The 20,771-nt window shown below is 38.4% G+C and overlaps 6 protein-coding genes across 7 annotated transcripts; 1 reads left to right on the forward strand and 5 right to left on the reverse strand.

Moving 5' to 3' along the window:
- On the reverse strand, positions 1-3,266 carry LOC18775382 (pentatricopeptide repeat-containing protein At3g62890). Its single transcript, XM_007207490.2, has 2 exons — positions 277-3,266; positions 1-164 (listed from the first exon to the last, which is right to left on the reverse strand). The coding sequence occupies exon 1, from the start codon at positions 3,180-3,182 to the stop codon at positions 792-794; it is 2,391 nt and encodes a 796-aa protein (XP_007207552.2). The 5' UTR covers positions 3,183-3,266; the 3' UTR covers positions 1-164; positions 277-791.
- Positions 3,372-6,011, forward strand: LOC18774441 (DUF724 domain-containing protein 3). Its single transcript, XM_007205930.2, has 3 exons — positions 3,372-3,547; positions 4,206-4,625; positions 5,457-6,011. The coding sequence occupies exons 1-3, from the start codon at positions 3,437-3,439 to the stop codon at positions 5,469-5,471; spliced, it is 546 nt and encodes a 181-aa protein (XP_007205992.2). The 5' UTR covers positions 3,372-3,436; the 3' UTR covers positions 5,472-6,011.
- On the reverse strand, positions 5,923-6,721 carry LOC18772925. Its single transcript, XM_007205981.2, has one exon. It carries the CDS (start codon positions 6,582-6,584, stop codon positions 6,093-6,095), a length of 492 nt encoding a protein of 163 aa, XP_007206043.1. The 5' UTR covers positions 6,585-6,721; the 3' UTR covers positions 5,923-6,092.
- Positions 8,748-14,281, reverse strand: LOC18772969 (probable Xaa-Pro aminopeptidase 3). Its single transcript, XM_007205072.2, has 14 exons — positions 14,129-14,281; positions 13,708-13,782; positions 13,274-13,537; positions 12,789-12,881; positions 12,150-12,356; positions 11,770-11,873; positions 11,494-11,560; positions 11,277-11,384; positions 10,797-10,889; positions 10,583-10,673; positions 10,189-10,259; positions 9,890-9,945; positions 9,448-9,508; positions 8,748-9,128 (listed from the first exon to the last, which is right to left on the reverse strand). Exons 1-14 carry the CDS (start codon positions 14,174-14,176, stop codon positions 9,033-9,035), a joined length of 1,434 nt encoding a protein of 477 aa, XP_007205134.1. The 5' UTR covers positions 14,177-14,281; the 3' UTR covers positions 8,748-9,032.
- Positions 14,968-16,379, reverse strand: LOC18772132 (calmodulin-binding protein 25). The gene has a single exon (XM_007205697.2). The coding sequence runs from the start codon at positions 15,989-15,991 to the stop codon at positions 15,224-15,226; it is 768 nt and encodes a 255-aa protein (XP_007205759.1). The 5' UTR covers positions 15,992-16,379; the 3' UTR covers positions 14,968-15,223.
- On the reverse strand, positions 16,849-20,601 carry LOC18772711 (rhodanese-like domain-containing protein 6). Of its 2 annotated transcripts, none has more exons than XM_007207982.2 (9): positions 20,328-20,601; positions 20,009-20,170; positions 19,707-19,812; positions 19,386-19,581; positions 19,102-19,183; positions 18,916-18,998; positions 18,515-18,647; positions 18,046-18,211; positions 16,849-17,920 (listed from the first exon to the last, which is right to left on the reverse strand). In XM_007207982.2, exons 1-9 carry the CDS (start codon positions 20,520-20,522, stop codon positions 17,103-17,105), a joined length of 1,941 nt encoding a protein of 646 aa, XP_007208044.1. In that variant the 5' UTR covers positions 20,523-20,601; the 3' UTR covers positions 16,849-17,102. The 2 variants fall into 2 exon arrangements, with proteins under 2 accessions (XP_007208044.1, XP_020421572.1); XM_020565983.1 differs by having other exon boundaries at positions 18,046-18,214.

Raw genomic sequence — 20,771 nt, forward strand, 5'->3', positions numbered from 1 at the left:
AAAACAGAATGTCCTCAGATTTTTGTAAACGAATATGATACTGGGCAGCCTGGTAAAGAGGATTAGTTTTTTTATTTTATTATAAGCCAACATGTACAAAACGATCTTGGGAAAAATCCTGCTTTCCAGAGAATCAAGAGTTCTTTGTTAACAGCTCTCCAAACCTGCAATATTATTCGAAAAGAATTGAATTAACATGCAGCCATAAATATGAAACAACAAAGAAACGGCTAAACAACATCGAATTTAATGAATTGCATTGTCATCTCACTGTACCTTATGAAGTTCTCTCCCGTATCAAATTCTAAATTCTAACAAAACAGCATCCAAGCTCACTGGAGTAAGAGATTCCTTAAAATCAATGCTCACAAGTTTCTTATTGTAATTGTTGCTCACATCATTATATGGTGGGATGCTATTACAGAGAGTGTCTTCAGATTTAGAACCAGTGACCATGAAAAAGAAAGAAACATGAGACCTTTTGTACAGTTCAGATCATTCCATTAGATGTCCACCACTGGTTTCTCGAACTCTGAATTCATCCCTCTATCCAACATAATAAACTTCAATGCCTTCCTTCACCTTGCAGAGGTAGTAGTAACTGCATTGATCTTCAACCCCATGATCTATTTGGTGTGGTCAGTGCACGTAGCTTGATTGCAAAAGCATCATGTTGGTGCCACACCCTGCCTTTCCAGTTCTTGGTAGAACCGGAGAAGTTCTAAAGCAATAAACCAACATTAACTAGGTGAATAATGTTCTTACCAACTTGGTTATGTAATACTAGTCTGCTACCAATAATCCTTGCAAGAACAAGATCCTTGCTTAAAGTGGTGAAACCGGTGCCGATCCCTCAGCACAATGTCTCGATTGAAAGCTTTCGAGATGAACTTTGCTGCCATGTGACAATCATTGCATATTCGCAAATTCTTTATTATTCTTATTGGTGTTGGCGGACTTGTACAGATAAGCCCAAAGGCAATAGCGAGTTTCTCACTATGTCTGAAAAGAGCAGTTTCCTTCTCTTCTTCATCAATGTCAAATGAAACCTCATTCGTATCTGGTGCATAACCTTCCATCTTCAGTTTCTTAGCCATTTCATCTAGCTTCTTCTCAATCTCCTCTATTTGAGGGTGTTTGTTATCTCCTGCTAAAAACTCATGAACTATTCCATTTGCTTCAATCATGCTACAACCTGGCATCTTTACCACCCCATGTTGCACCATTATTTCCCTAATCTCATGAACATCATCCCAGTTACCTTTTGAAGCGTATATATTCGACAACAATACATGGAACCCATCATGGTCAGGATCAAGCTCAATGAGCTTTCTTCCTATCCTCTCTCCCATATCGTGGTCCCCGTGTTTCTTACAGGCCCCTAGTAAGGCACCCCAAGTAGCAACATCTGGTGTCATTGGCATACTCTCAATGAGTTCTTCTGCCTCCTTGAGCATACCAGCACGCCCCAGAAGATCAACCATGCAACCGTAATGCTTAACGTTGGGTTCTATCTTGTGTTCCTGGACAATGGAATCAAAATGGCGGCGCCCCTCATCGACTAAGCCCATGTGTCGACAAGCCCCGAGAACTCCAATAAAGGTTATCTCATTAGGTGCCACGCCACATTTTTTCATCTCTGAAAACATTTCAAGTGACTTCTCCACCAACCCGTTCATTGCCAACCCAAGAATAAGAGCATTCCAAGTAGAAACTCCCTTTTCTGCAGTCCCCTGGAAAACCTCCAATGCGTTTTCCACACACCCACATTTCATGTACATGTTTATAAGGGTTGTTCCCAAAAATACATTAATCTTAAGGCCATTTTTCCTTATATAAGCATGAATCCATTGGCCGAGATCAAGGGCAGCCAAATGAGTGCAAGCCGAGACAACACTCACCAAAGTGGTCTCATCAGGCCTGATTCCACGAAGCTGCATCTCCTGAAACAATGCCAAAGTTTCTGAGAAGCGGTCATGTTGAGCATAACCTGATATCATTGCACTCCACGACACGATATCCTTCTTGGGCATGGAATCAAATAATGTCCTAGCCTTTTCAACTAAACCACATTTCAAGTACCCTGATATCATCGAGTTCCAGGATATCTGATCCAAGTGGTAGGCTGCATTGAACAGTTTTTGGGCAGCCATAATTTCCCCACAACTTGAATACATGTGAATAAAGGCATTTTGAAGATTAACATAAGCTTCAATTCCAATTTTCACAACTAGCCCATGGATCAATTTCCCTGTATGGACAATTGATAAGCGTGCACATGCAGAAAGAACAGTGACCACCACAACCTCATCCACCATAACTCCATTAGCAACCATTCTCAGAAACAGAGCTAAAGCCTCCTCATACATCTCATTTTGCTCATAACAAGAAATCAATGCGCTCCAGGAAACCATATCTTTCTCGGGCAGTTCATTAAACAATCGACAAGCCTCAGTTACACAACCTGTCCTACCAAACAACACAATCATAGAATTCGAAGCAATTGTGTTCCTCTCAGGCATCCGATCATATATAAGCTTTGCCTTCTCCGCATCCCCAGCCCTAACATACCCTGCCAAAATCGAATTCCAAGACACTGGATTTAAAACAGGAATTTCATCAAACAAGTTCCGGGCATCACTCATATTCTCACAAACAGCATAGATATTGATCAATGTGTTCTGAACATAAACATCTGAATCAAAACCGGTCTTCAAAATGTGATTATGTATCTGTCTTCCTTCAAACTCTGATACCCGGATAGCGCACGCTTGAACCAAAAGTGGGTAAGTGTAATTATCAGGCTCCGCATTCTTATCCACCATCAGTTTGTATAAATTTAAAGCCTTTTGAGGGCAGTTTCTTTGTATATAAGCTCTCATCATAGTGTTCCAAATGAACCCATTTGCGTCCTCAATCAGATTGAAAATTCTCAGGGACAAATCAATGTGAATGAAGGAAGAGTCGGTGGAGAACTTGAGAATTCTACTTGCAGCATATGTGTCCCTGATGAAGCCAGTGAGGATCATCTGAGAGAGTATGGGATTGAATTGCTTGAGATTTTGGCATTTGGGCAAATGGGTCTCTAAAATTGACAAATTTATGGTTGTTTTGGACATGGGTTTGTGATTCAAAGTGGATTTTGCAGCTAAAGTCAGAGGCTTTAATTTAGCCAAACTCATTAAGATGGAGAGAAAGCTAAAAGGTTTGAACTTTGTTGAAAAACCCAAGTGGCAGTTCTTGGTAAATGCCTAAATGGTCTCCTTCTCTTCAATCTCGTCATGTTTGTTCCCTAAAGTCCCGCCATGTTTGTCCAATAAACTATTGACACGTCGACATAATATATACTGCTCAAAGTACATAGTTGAAAGTGAAAGACCACAACTAAAACATTGACTGGCCTCAAACTTGCCAAGCACGAACCCAAAACCCCACAATGCCTCCGAGACGCAGAAACAAACCCAATCCAAACATCAACCGCCGATCGGCCGTCAAGAATTTGGAGCCTTCCTTGAAAGAAGAAGAAGAAGAAGAAGAAGAAGGAGAGGTAAGAAAAAATTTCAAACTTATCAGTTCTTATAGTTCGGTTTTTTCTTTTTTCGAAAGGTTTTTCTAGGCTTGTTTGGTTTGTAGGAAAATGGCCCAAAAAATGTTTCCTTTTATTTGTTAGAGATTGACCGAGGACCCAGACCCTTTTTTTTCCTTAATTTCCTGCAGCTTGAGTGAATATGATTTATTTAAATTTCTTACCGATCAATTTGTAAAAAGTAAAAATTAGATAAAGAAGGAAAGTGTATGCATGTAGGCTAAAAGATTGCAAGGGATTTCTTGCATTGGGATCACAATATCATACTTTGGGAAATAAGACAACTAGCACCCTTAAGATTTTGAGGTCCAGTCTCCTTCACTAGAAATCAAGCATCAGAGTTTCACATTAATAAAATGACCAATGATGATGCCTCACAAGGGCCAATGTTGACTAGAGGTTTTAAGATTTGAAACTCTTAACAAATTTATTTGGATGATATGAGTCTAAAGAGCATAGAAAATGATATTTTCTTTCCTTTGTGGTTTTTGTATACCCATTTTGGTCTGTCAGCATTTCTTCCTTTTTCTGGGCACATTCTTTTTCTTTTTATTGTTGGTCATTTTTATCTCATTTATCTTTAGTTCAAATTTGACAAGGTGAGATTTCTAAGTTGCAGAAAGTGTCAACTCATGAGATTTTTACCAAAGGAACGCCAGTTGAGGTTAGCAGTGACGAAGAGGGTTTTAATGGTGCTTGGTTTGCTGCAACTATTGTGGAAGCTGTGGGGGAGGACAAGTTCCTTATTGAATACCAGAGTTTGAGGACTGAAGATGATTCAGCATTTTTGAGAGAAGAGATTGATACGCTGCACATACGACCTTGTCCACCCGAAATTGTTGTTGATCATTTCAGTTTGCTTCAAGAGGTCGATGGATATTACAATGATGGTTGGTGGGTTGGTGTGATCTCAAAGGTTCTTAGGGGCTCAAGATACATAGTCTACTTCAGGGGCACCTATGAGGAAATTGAATTTCAGCACTCTGAGTTAAGGCTTCATCAGGATTGGATTGGTGGCAAATGGGTTATGGCTTCTCGGGTATGAACTTCTATCTATCTAACTTTCAGCCACTCTTATTGACATCAGGGTTCTACTTTGCCATGTTCAAGGTTTTTTTATATTGAAGTATTAAGCAAAGTTTTACCATTTTCCAACACATAAACTTGGAAAATGTTTTGACCAAAAAAAAAACTTGGAAAATGCTTGAGAACCTAAACCCTTTTACATGAGATGAGATGCAGAATAATGTAGAATCCATGTGGATCCTCCTCCTCATGTGAGTCAGTTAAAGAGTTAGGAAAAGAGCTGAGTTCTAACTTATGTAGCATCTTCCTAAAAACTTTTACCAGCATGCCAAATATGAATAAAGTGAACAAAAATGTAAATAAAATGGGAAGAACTACCAAATCCAAGGATATTTTCAAGAGCCTTGTCCAAGTCTCAAAAATTTGGTCCTATACTATTCAGTTTCGAAAGGAAAATGATATATACATTTAAAAGCTTGACTTCCATTGGTTCAAGCATCTTTCCATGTTCCGGGCTAAGTGATGTATGAAATCCCTGTTCCCATTCTGCTTCGCACATTGATCCTCATTTTTGGTAACTTAGGGCCCTTACCTAAAGATCAATAAATAGAAAGTTGGTGCAGAAAGTTGTTCATAAATAATCATCTGAAAAACGTTGTTCATAAATGAATAAGAGTTGAAAGTTGCAGTTCCACCTGCTTGCTGAAACCTACTCCATGTGTGCAGTTTCAGCGTCAAATGATGATGATAGTATGACTTTGAGCACCGTCAGATATTTCCTTATTTCTATATATTTGTTCTTGGAGCTTTAATTAGTTGTTGTCTGATTGTGTATTTTTGGCAGGCTTTGCATCTGTGATTACTGGTTCAAATGGAAAGGTTTCGTACGAGTTCTTGTTATGGTAGTGGAGGTCAAGTTACAAAACTAGCCCTTGTAATCAAGAAGCTATCTTGAACTTCTGAATTTGGTAGACTCTTTTGTGGCTAGTGTCAAGTGTTGGTTGCAACTTTCTTTTCATTATGATACTTGAATGCCCTTGAATTGATTGAACTTGAATGGCTTCTGCGATTTGGTACAAGGCATTGGATGGGGTGATTGTGTTTGTTCAAGGTTGGTTGAATGATCAGAATCTAATCCAAAGTTTTTGGTTTATGCCTCTCATGGCTTCTGGTTTTGGTCCAAAATCCAAAGTTTGCAAGAAATCTGCTTGAGAAGGCTTTCATTTTCATGGTTGTTAGCTATTAATTTAAATGTTAAAAAGATAATTGCTAACCATAAGGAATAAAAGATTGTCTTCTGCCCATCAAAATATAAGGGGAAAAAAAAACTCTAATTTTATTTCATTTTAAAGTAGCACTAGTAGAAGGACTGGAAAGCAACAGAACACAATCAGAATGACAAAAAGCAAGAACCAACAGACAAAGACAAAGCCTTTATATGAAAACACTTGCAGTCATCTTGACATTTTAAACCCTCTTCTTAGACTTCCACAGCTCCCTTGGCTTCCTTCACTTCCTTCTTGTCCTTGACATCCTTGTTAGCAGCTTCCTCATTCTCAAAAGCTGACACAGGGAAAGTCCTAAAAAGCCCAGAAGGAGTCTTGAAAGTGATTTTCCCAGTTGGAGGGTCATCAACGTAAATGTCACTGAGTGACACCCAAACCAAGAGCTCCTTGGTCTTGACCCCGGTGAGCTTCTTGATCTTGCCATTCTCAACATAGGCTGTGACTTCAGGGGCATAACTGACCAGCTTCCCAATCTTTTCAAACTTGTGGGTTGTGCTCTTCTTCTGCTTAAGCCACACAAACCCAGTCTCCTTCACATAACCACATTCCTCCATGTCTTTCAAGGGCAAGAGGCCATTGGGCAGGCTGATTTCTGTGAGCAATTTCTTTGACTTTTCTTGGCAGATTCCATCTCCATGGTACAACTCATCAGCCTTGCTCTTGATCTCTGCTGTCACAAGAGACATTTTGATCTTCTTGCTTCCTTGTCGAGTTTCTTTTACTTTGTAGAGCTTTCTTGGGTTTTAAAAAATGCTGAAGAAAGTGAGAATGTGAGGTTGGGAGTTTAAGTTGAAAGTGGTGGGGTTCATATAGGTGTGAAGCCAAAACTTTGCCCTTGTATATTCTCTAAATCTCCAACAAGCCATTCAAAAGTTGCCCTTCTATCTCCCAAAAAATTGCAAAATGTGCCATTTTGGTTAAGTATGATAGTTTCATAATGAATAAATTATTTGAAAAATGGATTATGAACTCAAGATGGAGGTAAACTTATGATGCTTGTCATCAATGATGATAATATTCATGTGCTAGATAAAGCCAAGCTAATTTATCACATAAATATGAGAAACACTTGTGTGAAATGAGAATAGTAGTGTTTTGATATTCCTGTCAATCATAACATGCAACGTTTGATAACTTTTTCATACGTGATCGATTGGAAATAGAGAAACAGTATTATTCGTTTCACATAAATTTTTCTGCAGAAGCATGGGCACTTTGTAATTTTGGTGTAGAGGAGGGGTATTGAATAACTATGATATTAAGCATGCATTCATGACACAGCTGGGGAGGAGTTATGGCGAAATTAATGGGGAAGAGGAGGGTTAAGGCGGCAACCAATGAGAATGCTCCACGTGGGATGTAGTTGGGAACGGTAACCTATTTATGGGGATTGAAATATAAGTGAACTGTTGGGAGAAGGAGAGAAGGAGAATGAAGGAAAGAAAATGACGCACTCTCTCACCTACATCTAATAAATTTTCAGTATATGTATTGATTTATATGGGGTCCCTTTATTACTTCAATTTAGCCCATCCAACAAATTTTAAAAGAGTCCATATGTAGACAAAATTAAACGAGTACGTTGAGTTTCAGATGTATGTTTACAACTCTTTCACCTGCAAAATTGGTTAGGGCATGACACGATAGTGCGTCTGCTTCATTGTATCTGAGTTATTCAATCTACTTTCATTTTACTTGTTGGAAAACTTATTCTACAACAAACATCTAGGTTGGCCGATTTCTTTATCTTTTTCTTAATGAGCAAGAATTTTTCTTTTTAAGTCTATTTATGTCGTGCTAAGTTTTCTTAATTTGTAAGATTTTGTTTTTCGAAGTTTTGGCATCATTCATAATAAATCCAAAGAAGATTGTTCAACTGAATTAACTAAAGAAAATTTTGGTTTCTCACGGGACTAATGTAGGATAAAAATGAAAATGATTTCGTATAAGCCAACTGCAAATCTTTGGAGGAAAATTGGGTCCACGAAAGGCGTTTGACAAAGGATTTTAAAATGTATTTTACTACTTGGTTGATATTTGAATAATCCAATCAATCACGATCACGTTGGATCCATGAACCCTATTATAAATTACATGAATTAGAAATCACACCAAGCTCATGTTATCATCATTCACGGATAGTTTGATAAGGTTAGCGCGATTGTGCCAGATTGAATATTTTTAATAAATTATAGAGTACATAAGTTAAAAGAGAAGTGTTAAAATCATCCATCGTTGTCGAACTTTTTGTAGGTGCAATGCTAAAACAATCGAAGCGCGTAGGAAAGATAAAGTTGTATATGCATTGATTATATATACTATATAGCACTCATAATCATCCTATAAATGCAACAACTTTAGCTTCAACCTATTCCATTAATGGTTAACCATGACCCCCCCCTAACTATGAACATCCAAACCAAACCATGTAAATGCACTTGAATTGAACAAGCCCACTGGTCAAAACCCTCCATGCATATATATATATATATATATGGCCCATAAATAATTTTTAGGTCTGGTATGGGACATAAATAATTTTTAGGTCTGCTAAGGGCCAGAACATTAAAGTAATTTTAATATTTACGAGTCATTCTATAGTAAAAGCCTTATATATGGCCTTTAAGTGAGGTTCTATTTCTCAACCGTTGGATTAAGCTAACCAATTTAATCTAACAATTATGAGGTAAGACCTCACCTAAGGACCATATATAAGACCATCACTATAGAATTCTTTATAACGATAAGAAAGAATGTGCTTAACTAATCCACATTGCTTTATCGTTTAGAGGAAAAACGTCCAATTTGCTTTCGGAGTACGAGTGGGGCATAGAAATAGATTAGATAGCTATTTGGAAATAATATACTTGCATTTAAAAGCAAAACTTGTTCTGTGGCCAAAATGATAATAGCAATAGAACAAAATGGGAACAATTATAAAGATTGAAAATTTGGATACACAAGAATTAAGTTTGCTAAAAGCCCACGTCAAGTATCTGCAGGAAAATGCCATGCCTTGAATAGGAACATTTAGCGAGCTCTTTGCTTTTGAATGACATGACTGGTCGAGCGAATTCCTTCTATCTGTATTATACGCTTATTTTACAAGGGCACATCAAATGGATGAAGCTCTCTCACTGTTGTGGCTCTGCATTATACTTACCATGGGGAAAGTTGTTTAGCAAGGATTCAATGTGTTTAACTTCTTTCGGCATCGACCCTGTCAGGACCTGGCATGCACAGAAATATCATGCTTGTTACGAATCTACAGCAGCTAGACAGAGAATGTGTGACGCTGCTTGGAGGACAATTGATATGAAAAGAGACAGAGTGGCCTTAGTCACTCATAATAGACAATGGATTAATATCTGCCTCCTAACTAAACCTTTTATGAAATCAAAATCCAATTCGTATGGCTATTCAAAGAGGCATTAATAAAACAGAAATTCACAAAACTAGGATCATCAAATGAGACCCGGGGAGGTTCAAGCAAACCTAAATTGTTAACACTAAACAAAAATCATATAAAATTTCTCATTAATGATATACCTCATAACCTGTCTCTGTAATGAGGACCTCATCCTCAATCCTTATTCCGATCCCTCGATACCTGCATCATATATCCCAAATACATCAATTTATGTATCAGAACACTTAAACCAAAAAGGTTGAAAGATATGGTAAGATGATTGATGTCCTATGCATGAGCATGAGGCGTTCAACAGAGTGAAAAGTTTCTCATTCAAACTCACCATTGGATAGCAGTAGAGCAAAAAAGTTAAAAGAAATATATGATGTTTGAAGTCAGCTTATAGCATTAAAACTTTTTTGTAGGGTGGACTTGTCAGTTGAACCTCTTTGAGATCAACTGCTTGCCCAAGGGCAATGGTACAGTGTACATGGGCCTGACTAGTAAGGAAACTGATTTATAGCATTTCAAAGTTGGTAAAAAAAACAATTATTTTGTCGACTGAGCTAAGCCCAAAAATACCTCTTAGGACCATTAGAAGACAATGGGATGTAGATTCCTGGTTCAATTGTTATCACCTGTGCACAAACAAAACAGTTTTGACAAAAACGAAAAATTAAGATTAGAGCGTACAATGAATCGCTCATGCAGTGCAAACATTTAGCCAGAGCTTGTGTACATACAATTGGATAAAGACACACTATGAAAAAAGACAATTTGAGGGATTCTGTGTGCAATATATGTACTTGCATTCTATCTCCTATATCCCTAAATATGCTATGAAGCACATCCCAGAGTTTGAAATAAGGGAGGCAACTTACAACGCCTGGCTTCAAAGGACGGTCATAACCAACGATAGAACAATCATGGACATCCATTCCTAGATAGTGACCTGGACAGTAGAAGAGAACAAATTTATCAGTTACAAAATATATTGGTGGCACATGTCATCTTGATTAACTAATACAAATAAGTGTTAACCCACATCCTAAAAACTTAAAATTTTGGGAACAGTGATAAACCAACAAATCTTATCGACCTCGTTTAAACAAAAACAAAAAACCCACAGAGAAGGTGGTCAATAACAAAATATCAACTTCGTAATACTTCTTGATTAGCCAATTCAAACTTCGACAAACTAAGACCATATCTTCATTCATGCCTATATCGGCAAAACAACAAATTAAAATTTTGTCTAGGAATGGACAGGGAAACCTATGGAAGTTGGGTTCAGCTGATGGTAGGAACTGCTTCTAGAATCCTTCAGAATTCCAATCTCGTTGAGTCCTTTGATAAGCATTTCAACCTATGCAAGAGAGAGTGATTAGGGTAAGATAAGGGTCTCATTGCTTATGAGAGGGTGCAGAGAAGATGAAATTGTCAAGTGAAATTAACAGAAACATAACAACGTGGACTCAAAAGATCATACTGAAAAGCTGTGTATTTCTCGAATGCTAGCACCAGGTTTGCAAAGCTCCACACAATCCTTGTTTGTTTGCAGAATAAGATCATAGAGCTCTTCCTGAAATGTAGATTCATGGATAAGTCTCGTTTATTAATATTATGCTCCAATGCACTAAGAGAATTACAAAATAAAAACAAAGTTGAAGAGTTCCAAAAAAATAAAATAAAATAAAAACCAACAAAATAAGCTAAAAGCTGTGTCAAGATTTGGCTCCTCCTGAGAAGACTCTTTGGCTGCAAAAATCTTTGATGTCATGTTAAAAAGCTTTGAGGCTAAAGCATATTTCTGTTAATAAGATTGCATGCCACTATGAAAATACAGTTGTAAGCTCTAAGCCTAAATGGAATAGAGATAAAGACAAAAGAAATACTAGCTTCTTCAGTAACAGAGGAATAAAAACGAAAGCAATCAATAGAATTTGTACAAGAAGCAGCAATGCCTTACTTGTGTTGAAGAAAAGCTGCCGTAGGGTGGCCAGGTGCGAGTAATATCACTGACATAACCATGAAGCTCGCAACCAACATCCATCAAGACAAGATCCCCATTTTTTATCTGAAAAAAATGTACATAAACATTTGTAAGCATAAATGAAGAATATTTATGTTCTCTTAGTCTATATTATGACACAAAAGGTAGATAGTGGATTTGATAATTAGCTCACTTTCTGATCATTCCGAGAATAATGTATTACACTAGCATTAGGCCCACCACCAACCACAGGATTGAATCTGGTAATGGAGGATGAAATTAGTAAATCCTTGCAAAACATGAAAACACAGGAAAAATCTCTCCAACAATACCATCACAAACCAAATTTCAATTACAATGTTTTCTGTTATTCCACCAGCATTTTCAAGTGTAAAATAGTATATATAAAGTGGATAAAATAATAAATTACATTTTCAGATCCGACCATCCAGGAAAGGAAAAATCTTACGCCATTCTCTGGGCTCCCTTCATTTTGCATTCATATTCAACCTTAGCTGATAGCCTACCCTCATAAGGATGTGTCTTTGAGTGAAACATTGTCTGCAGTAGAGCCTGTCCAAGACCAATATATGTCTACGATTAATACAAGTCAGGGAATAATCTATGATGAACATTCAGTATTAACCTTATTCAAAGATATAGAAATCCTATGAACTTGTACAGAAACTACAACATGATGGTGCAAATATAACTTTTAAAGAATGACACCAACACCCCAACACAGTTCCCATGTGAAGCCACATACATATAGATTCGTGCAATGAGATAAAGCATTGTAAGATATATGGGCTGATAAAATAGTTAGCAATAGTATAGATTTGGAAGTACTTGGCAAGCAATTGATGCGGACTCTCTCATTAACTTAAGCTCTGCAGGTGACTTTATCAACCGTAACTCATGGGTGAAAACTGAAACATCTTTCACTTTTCCAGAGGAAGCTGCTTTCTGAAAAGCATCCAATTCCATATATGTTGGTACAGCCGTCTGCACATTGTGGAACAACTCGGACGATCCCTTCATAATATCTGGCAGGATCTGCAGTCAGTAAAAGAAAAGCCAACGTATATATAATGATAGCATGCATAATTAAGGAAAGTAAGAATGTTTTTAAGCTATAACAAGGTTAGAGGGCAGTTTACGGGCATAACTACTAGTGATGCCACAACTGCCCAGCACTTAGAAGTTCAAATTATAAAAACTCAACTCAGGATGGAGCTGTTCAGGTTAAACAAGTTCTCACATTTTGGTATGACTATGACAATGTCACTTTAATTTGTATTACTGACACAATGTTCATTTTAAAATGAACATTGTAATGATATTGATTATGTAGAAATCTCTATGTGGTTGATTTTAAGCACTCTTACCGAACAGGGCATGGTTATTCTGACTAATAGATTGCACTCAAATAATTTGTTATACTTTCAAATCAGAACTGTTCTCCAAATTTCAAATTGTCAGACTCACCTGCTGTAATTTGCTCATTGGATATGCCCTATCAGCCTTGAATACTTCCAGTGCTACACTAACTCCCGCAATTTGCCCTTGCCAAATAACATCCTAACCAAAGAATGACCCGGAAAAAAAAAAAAAAATTGCTTATAAATTTATCTACAGCTTAATATTTGTAAGTTATGTAGTAGCCTGTACTGAACTATATACGCAGTCTAAACCTCTCTACAAGAATAATAGGAACATGATACATGCACATTTCAGAAGAATGAAATGATAAAAATTAAACATTCTTCCTTGAAGACCAATAAATGAAATAAAGATACAATTCAATGTTTGGTTATGTGCTCAAGTTATAGGTCCCAAATTGCTAGTGTATCTGAAACTGGTAGTCCATATGACCATATTAATAGAAATGTGAAGCTACAACAACTGGAACTATGCTAAATATTACAAAATATACTATAGAATTAAATATTATCACAGAAGTAGGGGCATACATGAGACGTTGCTTCTGGCATGAACATGCAAAAACCACATTCATGACCTAAAACTGCCACGCCACCAGGTTGTTGGCAGCCGGTAATATACAAGTAATCAGCATCTTGACGATATGTGTAAGGCACGACATCAGTCATCATCTTTACAGGGGCAGCTGCAAAAATGGCCAAACCCTTCTCTGGGAGCACCTCCAACAACTTATTTCTTCTCAATGTGTACTCCTCTGAAGTTATGCCGGGTGTAATTTCCCCTTCTTTCAGTAACTGCAAAAGCAAACAACAATTATAACGCAATAATCTTACATCAAACAAAGCATAAATCCATTTTTCTCTTTTCACTTTAAGCCACAGTGAACGCTAGCACGTGCACCCTGCTAGTTGTACAAATTTATCTATGCATCCAATATGCATTGATGTTAAAGCATCAGCAGCACCTGGGGATGTGACGCAGGAGATGGCTGTCCAATATCAACACTTTTCTTGATAGAATATGCACGGCGTCCAATTGCCTGTAAATCCAATTCATAAAATACCAAATTTAGAGCGTTTAAGCAACAACAACACAGAAATCTCAAGAAGAAAAAAAATACAAAAGCCGAAATTGAAAACAGAACCATATAGGTAATTTGAAAGACACCATTTTATCATCAAAATCCAACAACAATTTGGACTTCATTGTCATCATTTTCATAATTTGGACTCCTATGGACCATTTGAGAACTACCCACTTGATAATTCAGCTTGAAAAATCAAAGAAACAGATTAAGCATCAAGCAAACGTGCTCAAATAAGAAAACAAATTAAAAATAAAACACAACTATTTGAGACGCATGTCGAAAGTGGGAGGTAAGGTACCTGTCTGAGTGACGCTCTCTGCAGAAGTCTTCCTAAAACGATCTTCATTTTTGCTTTCGCCCAAATCTTTCACTCTACAATCTCTGAAGCTGGTAAAGTATTTGTTTGTTTGAAGATGGCAATTCTGGTACTTCATGTCAGACTTCTGTATAGGGTTTAAGACAGTCTCAATGGGGGTTTAGCCATATTCCAAATTACCAATACACCCTTGTTTCACAATTTTCTCTTATTGGGTAAACTTTGGGCGACTGCTCCTTTGGGCTTTCTTTTGTGTTCTTTACTACCCTATTTTCGGCCCCTTTTTTGTTCCTCTATAAGTGGGTTGGGCCAATTCATCAACTTAATATGTTTGTTTTCTTGTAGTTGCACTTGAGTTGGCCAAGCTAATGTGTCCGCTGTCTTGCACTCGAGTTAGATCCCACTTTCAATACTTTAGAATATTGAGGAAAAAAAAAATAAAGGGAAAAAATAAAATGAAAATTACTAGAAGAAAGGCCTTTAGGATCTGAGTAGGGTCAAACAAAGATTTGCCAATAAGAGGATGCTTTAATATAAAAAGAATCATAGTTTTATCTTAATTGTCAAAGTATCTATCAAAAATAATAATAAAAATTGCCAAAGTATAGCACTTTTAAATTAAATATGACTGTAGTGCATGCCTTGAGTTGGTAGTTAGTCATTCTTATTAGATTTAATTAAAGACCTAAGAAGTCATTAATTATCTTATGAGGTCAAGTCAAGCTCAATTTAAGTTTCCTTTTGCTTGACTGACTAGCTCAACTCCAAAATCAGATATTTTCAATTAAAATGGCAAAATAGTAAATAAAGAATGTCACAAATTAGCATACAAAAAAACTCTAATTCATTAAATCGAACTAATAACAGAAGTCCATACATCCTTGTTCCGTTCGTTAATGAAATCATATAAAGGGAACAAAAGAGAAAAAAAAAGCTACTAACCAAATTAAAAATAAAAAAATAAAAAAAGAGAAAACAAAATACATATTAATATTAAGTCGTATAGACAGGTACGTCAGCACATACACCACCATCACCGCAACGTGTCGCGTGATGGTTCGTCAAGTCAAGTGGATCTCACATGACCTTCCAGGACTCTAGAGTGGGAAAGCTCGAGAAGGAGTCAAAACCTAATCCCCCAGACGCAACGCCACCTGCCGATGCTACGTCATCACCAATACTCGTCTGCCCAAACGACTTTGGGCCAAGCCCAGTCAATGTCGAGTTGAGCCCAGCCCCCGTCATCGTCGTGGGCCCTACCAGCTGCTGCTGCTGCTGATTGTGATGCTCCAGGAGAAACGCCGAAGTATCAAGGGTCGGCATGCAGCAACCAATCCCGGGTAACCGGCTACCAGGTCTCTGAGGTTCCGGCTTCAGAATCGACGCCAAGGGGACTTGCTCGTTACCGAATCTAACGCCGGTCACCTGTTGCACCATCTGGCGGAAGTTGCTCGGGTCCGCCGTGATGAAAGTCGTCTGGGACCGTTTCGCCGCACGAGACTTGCGTTTCGAAACCTTGCCGCCACCAGCACCGGACACCGGAATCGCGTTTCGCTGCTGGCGTTTCGGCAGCGCTGGGCTCGTATCGGGATCCTCCGAGCCGGACAGCCCCGAAACAGTAGGGGTGGGCGCCGTGTCGGGTTGGAGGATGTTGTTAAGAAACGGCATGAACATATCGGAGGAAGAATCTAGCGATTCTGGGTTGTTGGAGAGAGACTTCTGGAGGGCCCTGGTGAGGGTTTTGGTGTCGCGCGAGAAGGTCTCGGAGATCCACGAGTCGGCGAACGTGTTGGTCCTGAAGGCCCAGGGCTCCATCATGCTCGCTACGTTCTCCGACGACGCCATCAAAACCGGGAAAAACAAAAACTCAGAGTCTAGCAAGATAGAAGCTTTCGTCTTCCCTTATCTAAACCGTGTTGGGTTATCGGGTTACTCGGTTATCGTAAAATCAAAGTTCAGATCATTTTCTGGTTTTCAAAATTGAAATGGGTTTTAAGGCGATGAAATGAGAAGAGTGAGTGGGTTGTTTGTTCTGGTAGATCCGTACAGTTATGAGTGTGGTGTTGACTGACTTGGAAGACCTTGAGGCTTGTATGTTAAGTAAGTAAACAGGGGAGCTTGGTGGTGGTCCAGATGAATGGTGAGGAGGAAGACGAAGGGTTCTAGATTATATAGGGCGGTGGATAAATAAAGGATGGAAGAAAACGCGTTGTTCGCGGGGACACGCGTCATCTTTCCGTACGCATTGTAAACATCTAAGTAAGCAGCTCCCTTGTAATTAAGTAATTAAGTGAGCTTGGCAGCTAATAACTCAACCATGGTTGTGGGGTTGACTGGTCAGTGGTGAGGTGGTGACTGCTGATTGGCTGAAAAACTTGGAGCTGTGAGGTGGAAGAGGGTAGGGAATCTATCTAGAGACTGGTTGGTTTTGTTAATTGCAATGTTTGACGGTGAAGCCGCGTCATGCTGATGGACTTAACGCGTAAGCACGCTTCCCGATATTTTGATTTTGATTTTTTTTCAAAGTTAATTATTTTGCTTTTTTATTTTTTAAATTGTTGCTTACTGTCAGTCAGTACTGGACACTGACCTTGACTTGTAACAAACAAATCCAAAATAAGATGCCTTCTCTTTTGTACTGTTTTACTGTTTTTGGTAAAAGGAAACCAAATTTATCACATCACAATAAGGCCAAGATAAGATAAAATTAAAAAATCCAATGGGCTCACAAGATCCAAACAGCAAACAACAGTACCAAAAAGGCCCAAATGAGTACACAGACGTGTATTAGGTCAATTGGCCGAAGATAATATGCCCGTTTGATCATCATACATTAGGGTACTTCACTTATGCTTAATGAAATGATAATGTGCCTAATATGAAGGTTAACATGAGGGGACATATATGACTAGGATAGTTAGAATATCATTTTGTCAAAAACAGAATGGCCCAAAAGTTAAAGAAAGCGGCCTAGAAAGTCCTTGACCTGATCAATGTAAGGAGGACGAGTGGGAATGATATGACCAGAGTCGTGTTCAATGGTAACAGAGCAACCGTCATCAAATAAGGAGGCAAGCTTCCTGCTTGCTTGATTTGCAATCTGCCTGTCTTTTCCATGGTCACTGCCAAATATGTGAAGCGAAGGGCATTTCAGCATCTGAATTTTCTCCTCCTCAACCTCCATTAACTTCATAATGCCAAACCCCGAGCACAAAATCACAAATCCAAACTCCATTTCCCCAGTTTGTAAAAGTCTCCTTCGGGTTTGTTGGGCACAAACTAATGCAGCTGCCATTGCTGCTCCCTGAGAAAATCCCAACAGTCCATCAAAGGGCCCCTCCTGAGCATACACAGTTTTGATGTATGCCAGTGATTCTTCAAACCCAGCTGTTTGCTGCTGGTACTGCAGAGGATCAAATGGACCATCTCCCATTTTCCACTCCCTGTCCGGGTTGTCGCTTTCACTCTCACTCTTTCCTCTGAAATCAGGTGCTACAAACCACGCAAACTTTTTCCTGCAATGCTCCGAGGGCGGTGGTGGAGGACTTTGTTGTAGTAGTGATGAAGGCGGTGATGTACAATTCTGATGCGACTCTGTGACAGTTGAGGGTTGGTATATGAATGGTAATTCATGAGGTGCATCCACAAACACGAGCTCAGCAATGTTTTTGAGTTTCTTGGCTAAGGATGCCGTTCTTCCTTTAAAACTTGAGGCATTCTGTCGAAACCCATGTAAGCACAAGATTCTGAGTTTTCTTGGAGGAGACCCAACGGCTGTGGACAACAGTTATTACAACATTAGGAACAAAACAATGAAAATGAGGAACGTCTAATACTTCAGGATCCAATTGCAAATGCAAGATGCGTCGGTACAAAGAGATTAAGATTACAGACCTTACCCTGTCTCCAAGGCAGCTGAGGCGAGGGCTTAGCATCTGAAGAGACAGTTTCACACTCAATTTGTTGTGGTATTGAACTTAATCTTCCATTTTCAGAGGAAGAAACCAACTCAACACCCTTGTGATGATTCTTGCAAAGCTCACAGACATATACAGAGCCCTTCCTCTGCTGAGACAAATTCAAAAATTCAGTAACAATGACACAAATACGTGAATCTAAAGAGAGTGCCACCAAAGGACAATGTACTCAGGGAGACTTACACACAAAGGATATACCATTTTAAATGCAGGATTTTTTATAAAACAAAAGCAAAAATCTTCTTGATCCACCCTAATATAATATAGGAACCCAAAGACTGGTGACCAAATTCGCAGCGAAGCTTGAACTAGCTCACTAACATAATGAGATTGCTTTTTAAAACAGTCAATCATTCAATTAGTAATGATAAAACTAAGTTAGAAAGCATACCTGGCAACTATTACAAACTAAGACAAGCATCCTACAATAACAGCAACGGAGGCGTGAAGAATAATCATCAAACAACACGCCACAGAGAAGACAGGTTCCCAAAATATTTGCATCTGAACTCCCAACTGAAATCCTACAGTCACAAAGAGAATAGGTATTCCAACTTTTTTATTTTGAATTTCTATCACCAAAATACTCAATGACATTGTTTAATTAGTATTAACCTTCATAAACAGATAGATATAGATAAAATTGACAAGCCAAACAGAAATAGGGCACAGGGTGTGGGTACAAATTCATGGGCTTTTCTTCACATGCATCTATTTGGCAATCCAAATCGGAGAATAAAAAAGTATACCAACTATGACCACAAGAGGCATTCAGCACCTAAAGAATCATACCGGTGATCAAAAACAAAGTTCTTTCCTCTGAAAAACCCACCATCTGGAAACTGTTCCAAATAACGCTGTATTCCACCAAATAACTGCAAATAAATTCATACAGCATGAGAGGTCGTCACGTTCATCATCAAGAAGCATGAATCTTACTCTATAAAAACAAAAGGCTTCTTCTTTACAAGAGCGCACCTGAAATACGTTCTCATATCCAGAACCTTTTGATCTAATATAGGCTGATGCCATTTCGCACCTGATTCCTCCAGTACAATACCTGTAACAGCACCAAAATATGAAGTGAGCGGCGTATAAATTTAATGGATGTAGTTATGCCTAGAAAACTGACCGATTATGCAACAAGAAAAAAATAAAACTAGTTGCCTTGGAAGATTTTCTCTGAGAATCTAACAGCAGAAACTAATTTGCAAGTAAGATAAGATAGAGTGACAACTTATATTCAAAATATAACCACTCACATGAGAACATTTTTCCCTCGCAACTGATCAGAGTTATCATCAATCCATGAGGGCAGATCACTATACTGCCTAATGCCTGGATCCAAAGTTTCCACATCTGGTGTGTGGAACTTCCCAATTCTTGTCTCGTACAAATTCCTTGCATCCAACAGAACAAGTTTTCTGTCGCGCTCTGTGCTCTCTTTGTCTAGTTGTCCTGGAAAAACATACACCAATTATTGAATACCATTATACCTGTAAGTTTTCAATTTCCTCTTCACACGTCCAACAACCAGAACAGCCCATGAATAAAAAGGCAAAAATCAGACGGGAGTCACTAACCAGCTCTCTGTAGCATGGAATGAAACTCGTCTGCAGAGAGATGCTTTCCAGCATCTGAAAACTCTGGTGATTTTAGCAGAGGATTAGAGCTAAGGGTAACCAATTCCTGAGTTCATGATAAAAAGATGTAAATACATAGACATATATATAAATCAATAAAATGGTAATAAGCATAGTGATAATCTTTAATTCAAAACATCCACATCAAAAATAAATGCACACTTCAAATCAAAGCCAAATTCTTGAAAAAATAAAACAACCACCACCTTAACAGACAAGAAAATTTAACGGCAAGAAATCACCTTGACAATGCGAATTGAGAGAGAAGTGAACCCGCATTCTTCAGCAACCTTGTCATTCAATGGGCGACCACAAGCCGCCAGCTTGAAGTCGGTTCCTTGGAACAAACTATTCGACTCAACCGCAGCAATGTGCTTCTTCAGTGCAGACAACTTCCCCCCAACCTAAAACCAAGCCCAAACTATCAATTACAAAATGCCCAGAATAAAAAATCCACACGAAATGAGGCATATCAAAACAATTGTTAGTTTTTGCTTGAAATTATGAAAACCCATCTCATAAAACTGGGGAGCATTATGTTACAAATGAAACAGAACGTACGGTGACGTTGACGCCAAGCGGAGAGATTCGAACGCGGCCGAGGAGAGAGAGAGAGTTGCAGTTGGAGTGGTAGAAGGTGAAGAGCTCGTCGAGGTCTGGAATTTGGGTGTATTTGTAGTATAGAAGAACCCCATATTGGTCTTCTTCCTCGTCTTCTCTCTCTTCATGGTCTTTGTTGTTGATATTGGGTTCCATTGTTGAAAGCTCTCTTCTTCGGCAGGTCAGCTTGAACGTGAAGTAGCAAGTTTTTACTTCACACGGGAAGGAGCAGCAAACCCAAATTCAACCCGAAAAAGTTTGAGTTGGGCTGCCCCTGCCCGCTTCAACTTAACCCAAATTTAACCCGGGTTCGAATTTTACAATATATCTTTGATTAAATATCAAATAAAATAAAAAATATTTTAAGCTGTTATATATCTTACATTTGAATTTTCTCATCTTACA

This window comes from Prunus persica, chromosome G6 (assembly GCF_000346465.2).
Source record: "Prunus persica cultivar Lovell chromosome G6, Prunus_persica_NCBIv2, whole genome shotgun sequence".
Lineage (NCBI taxonomy): Eukaryota > Viridiplantae > Streptophyta > Magnoliopsida > Rosales > Rosaceae > Prunus > Prunus persica.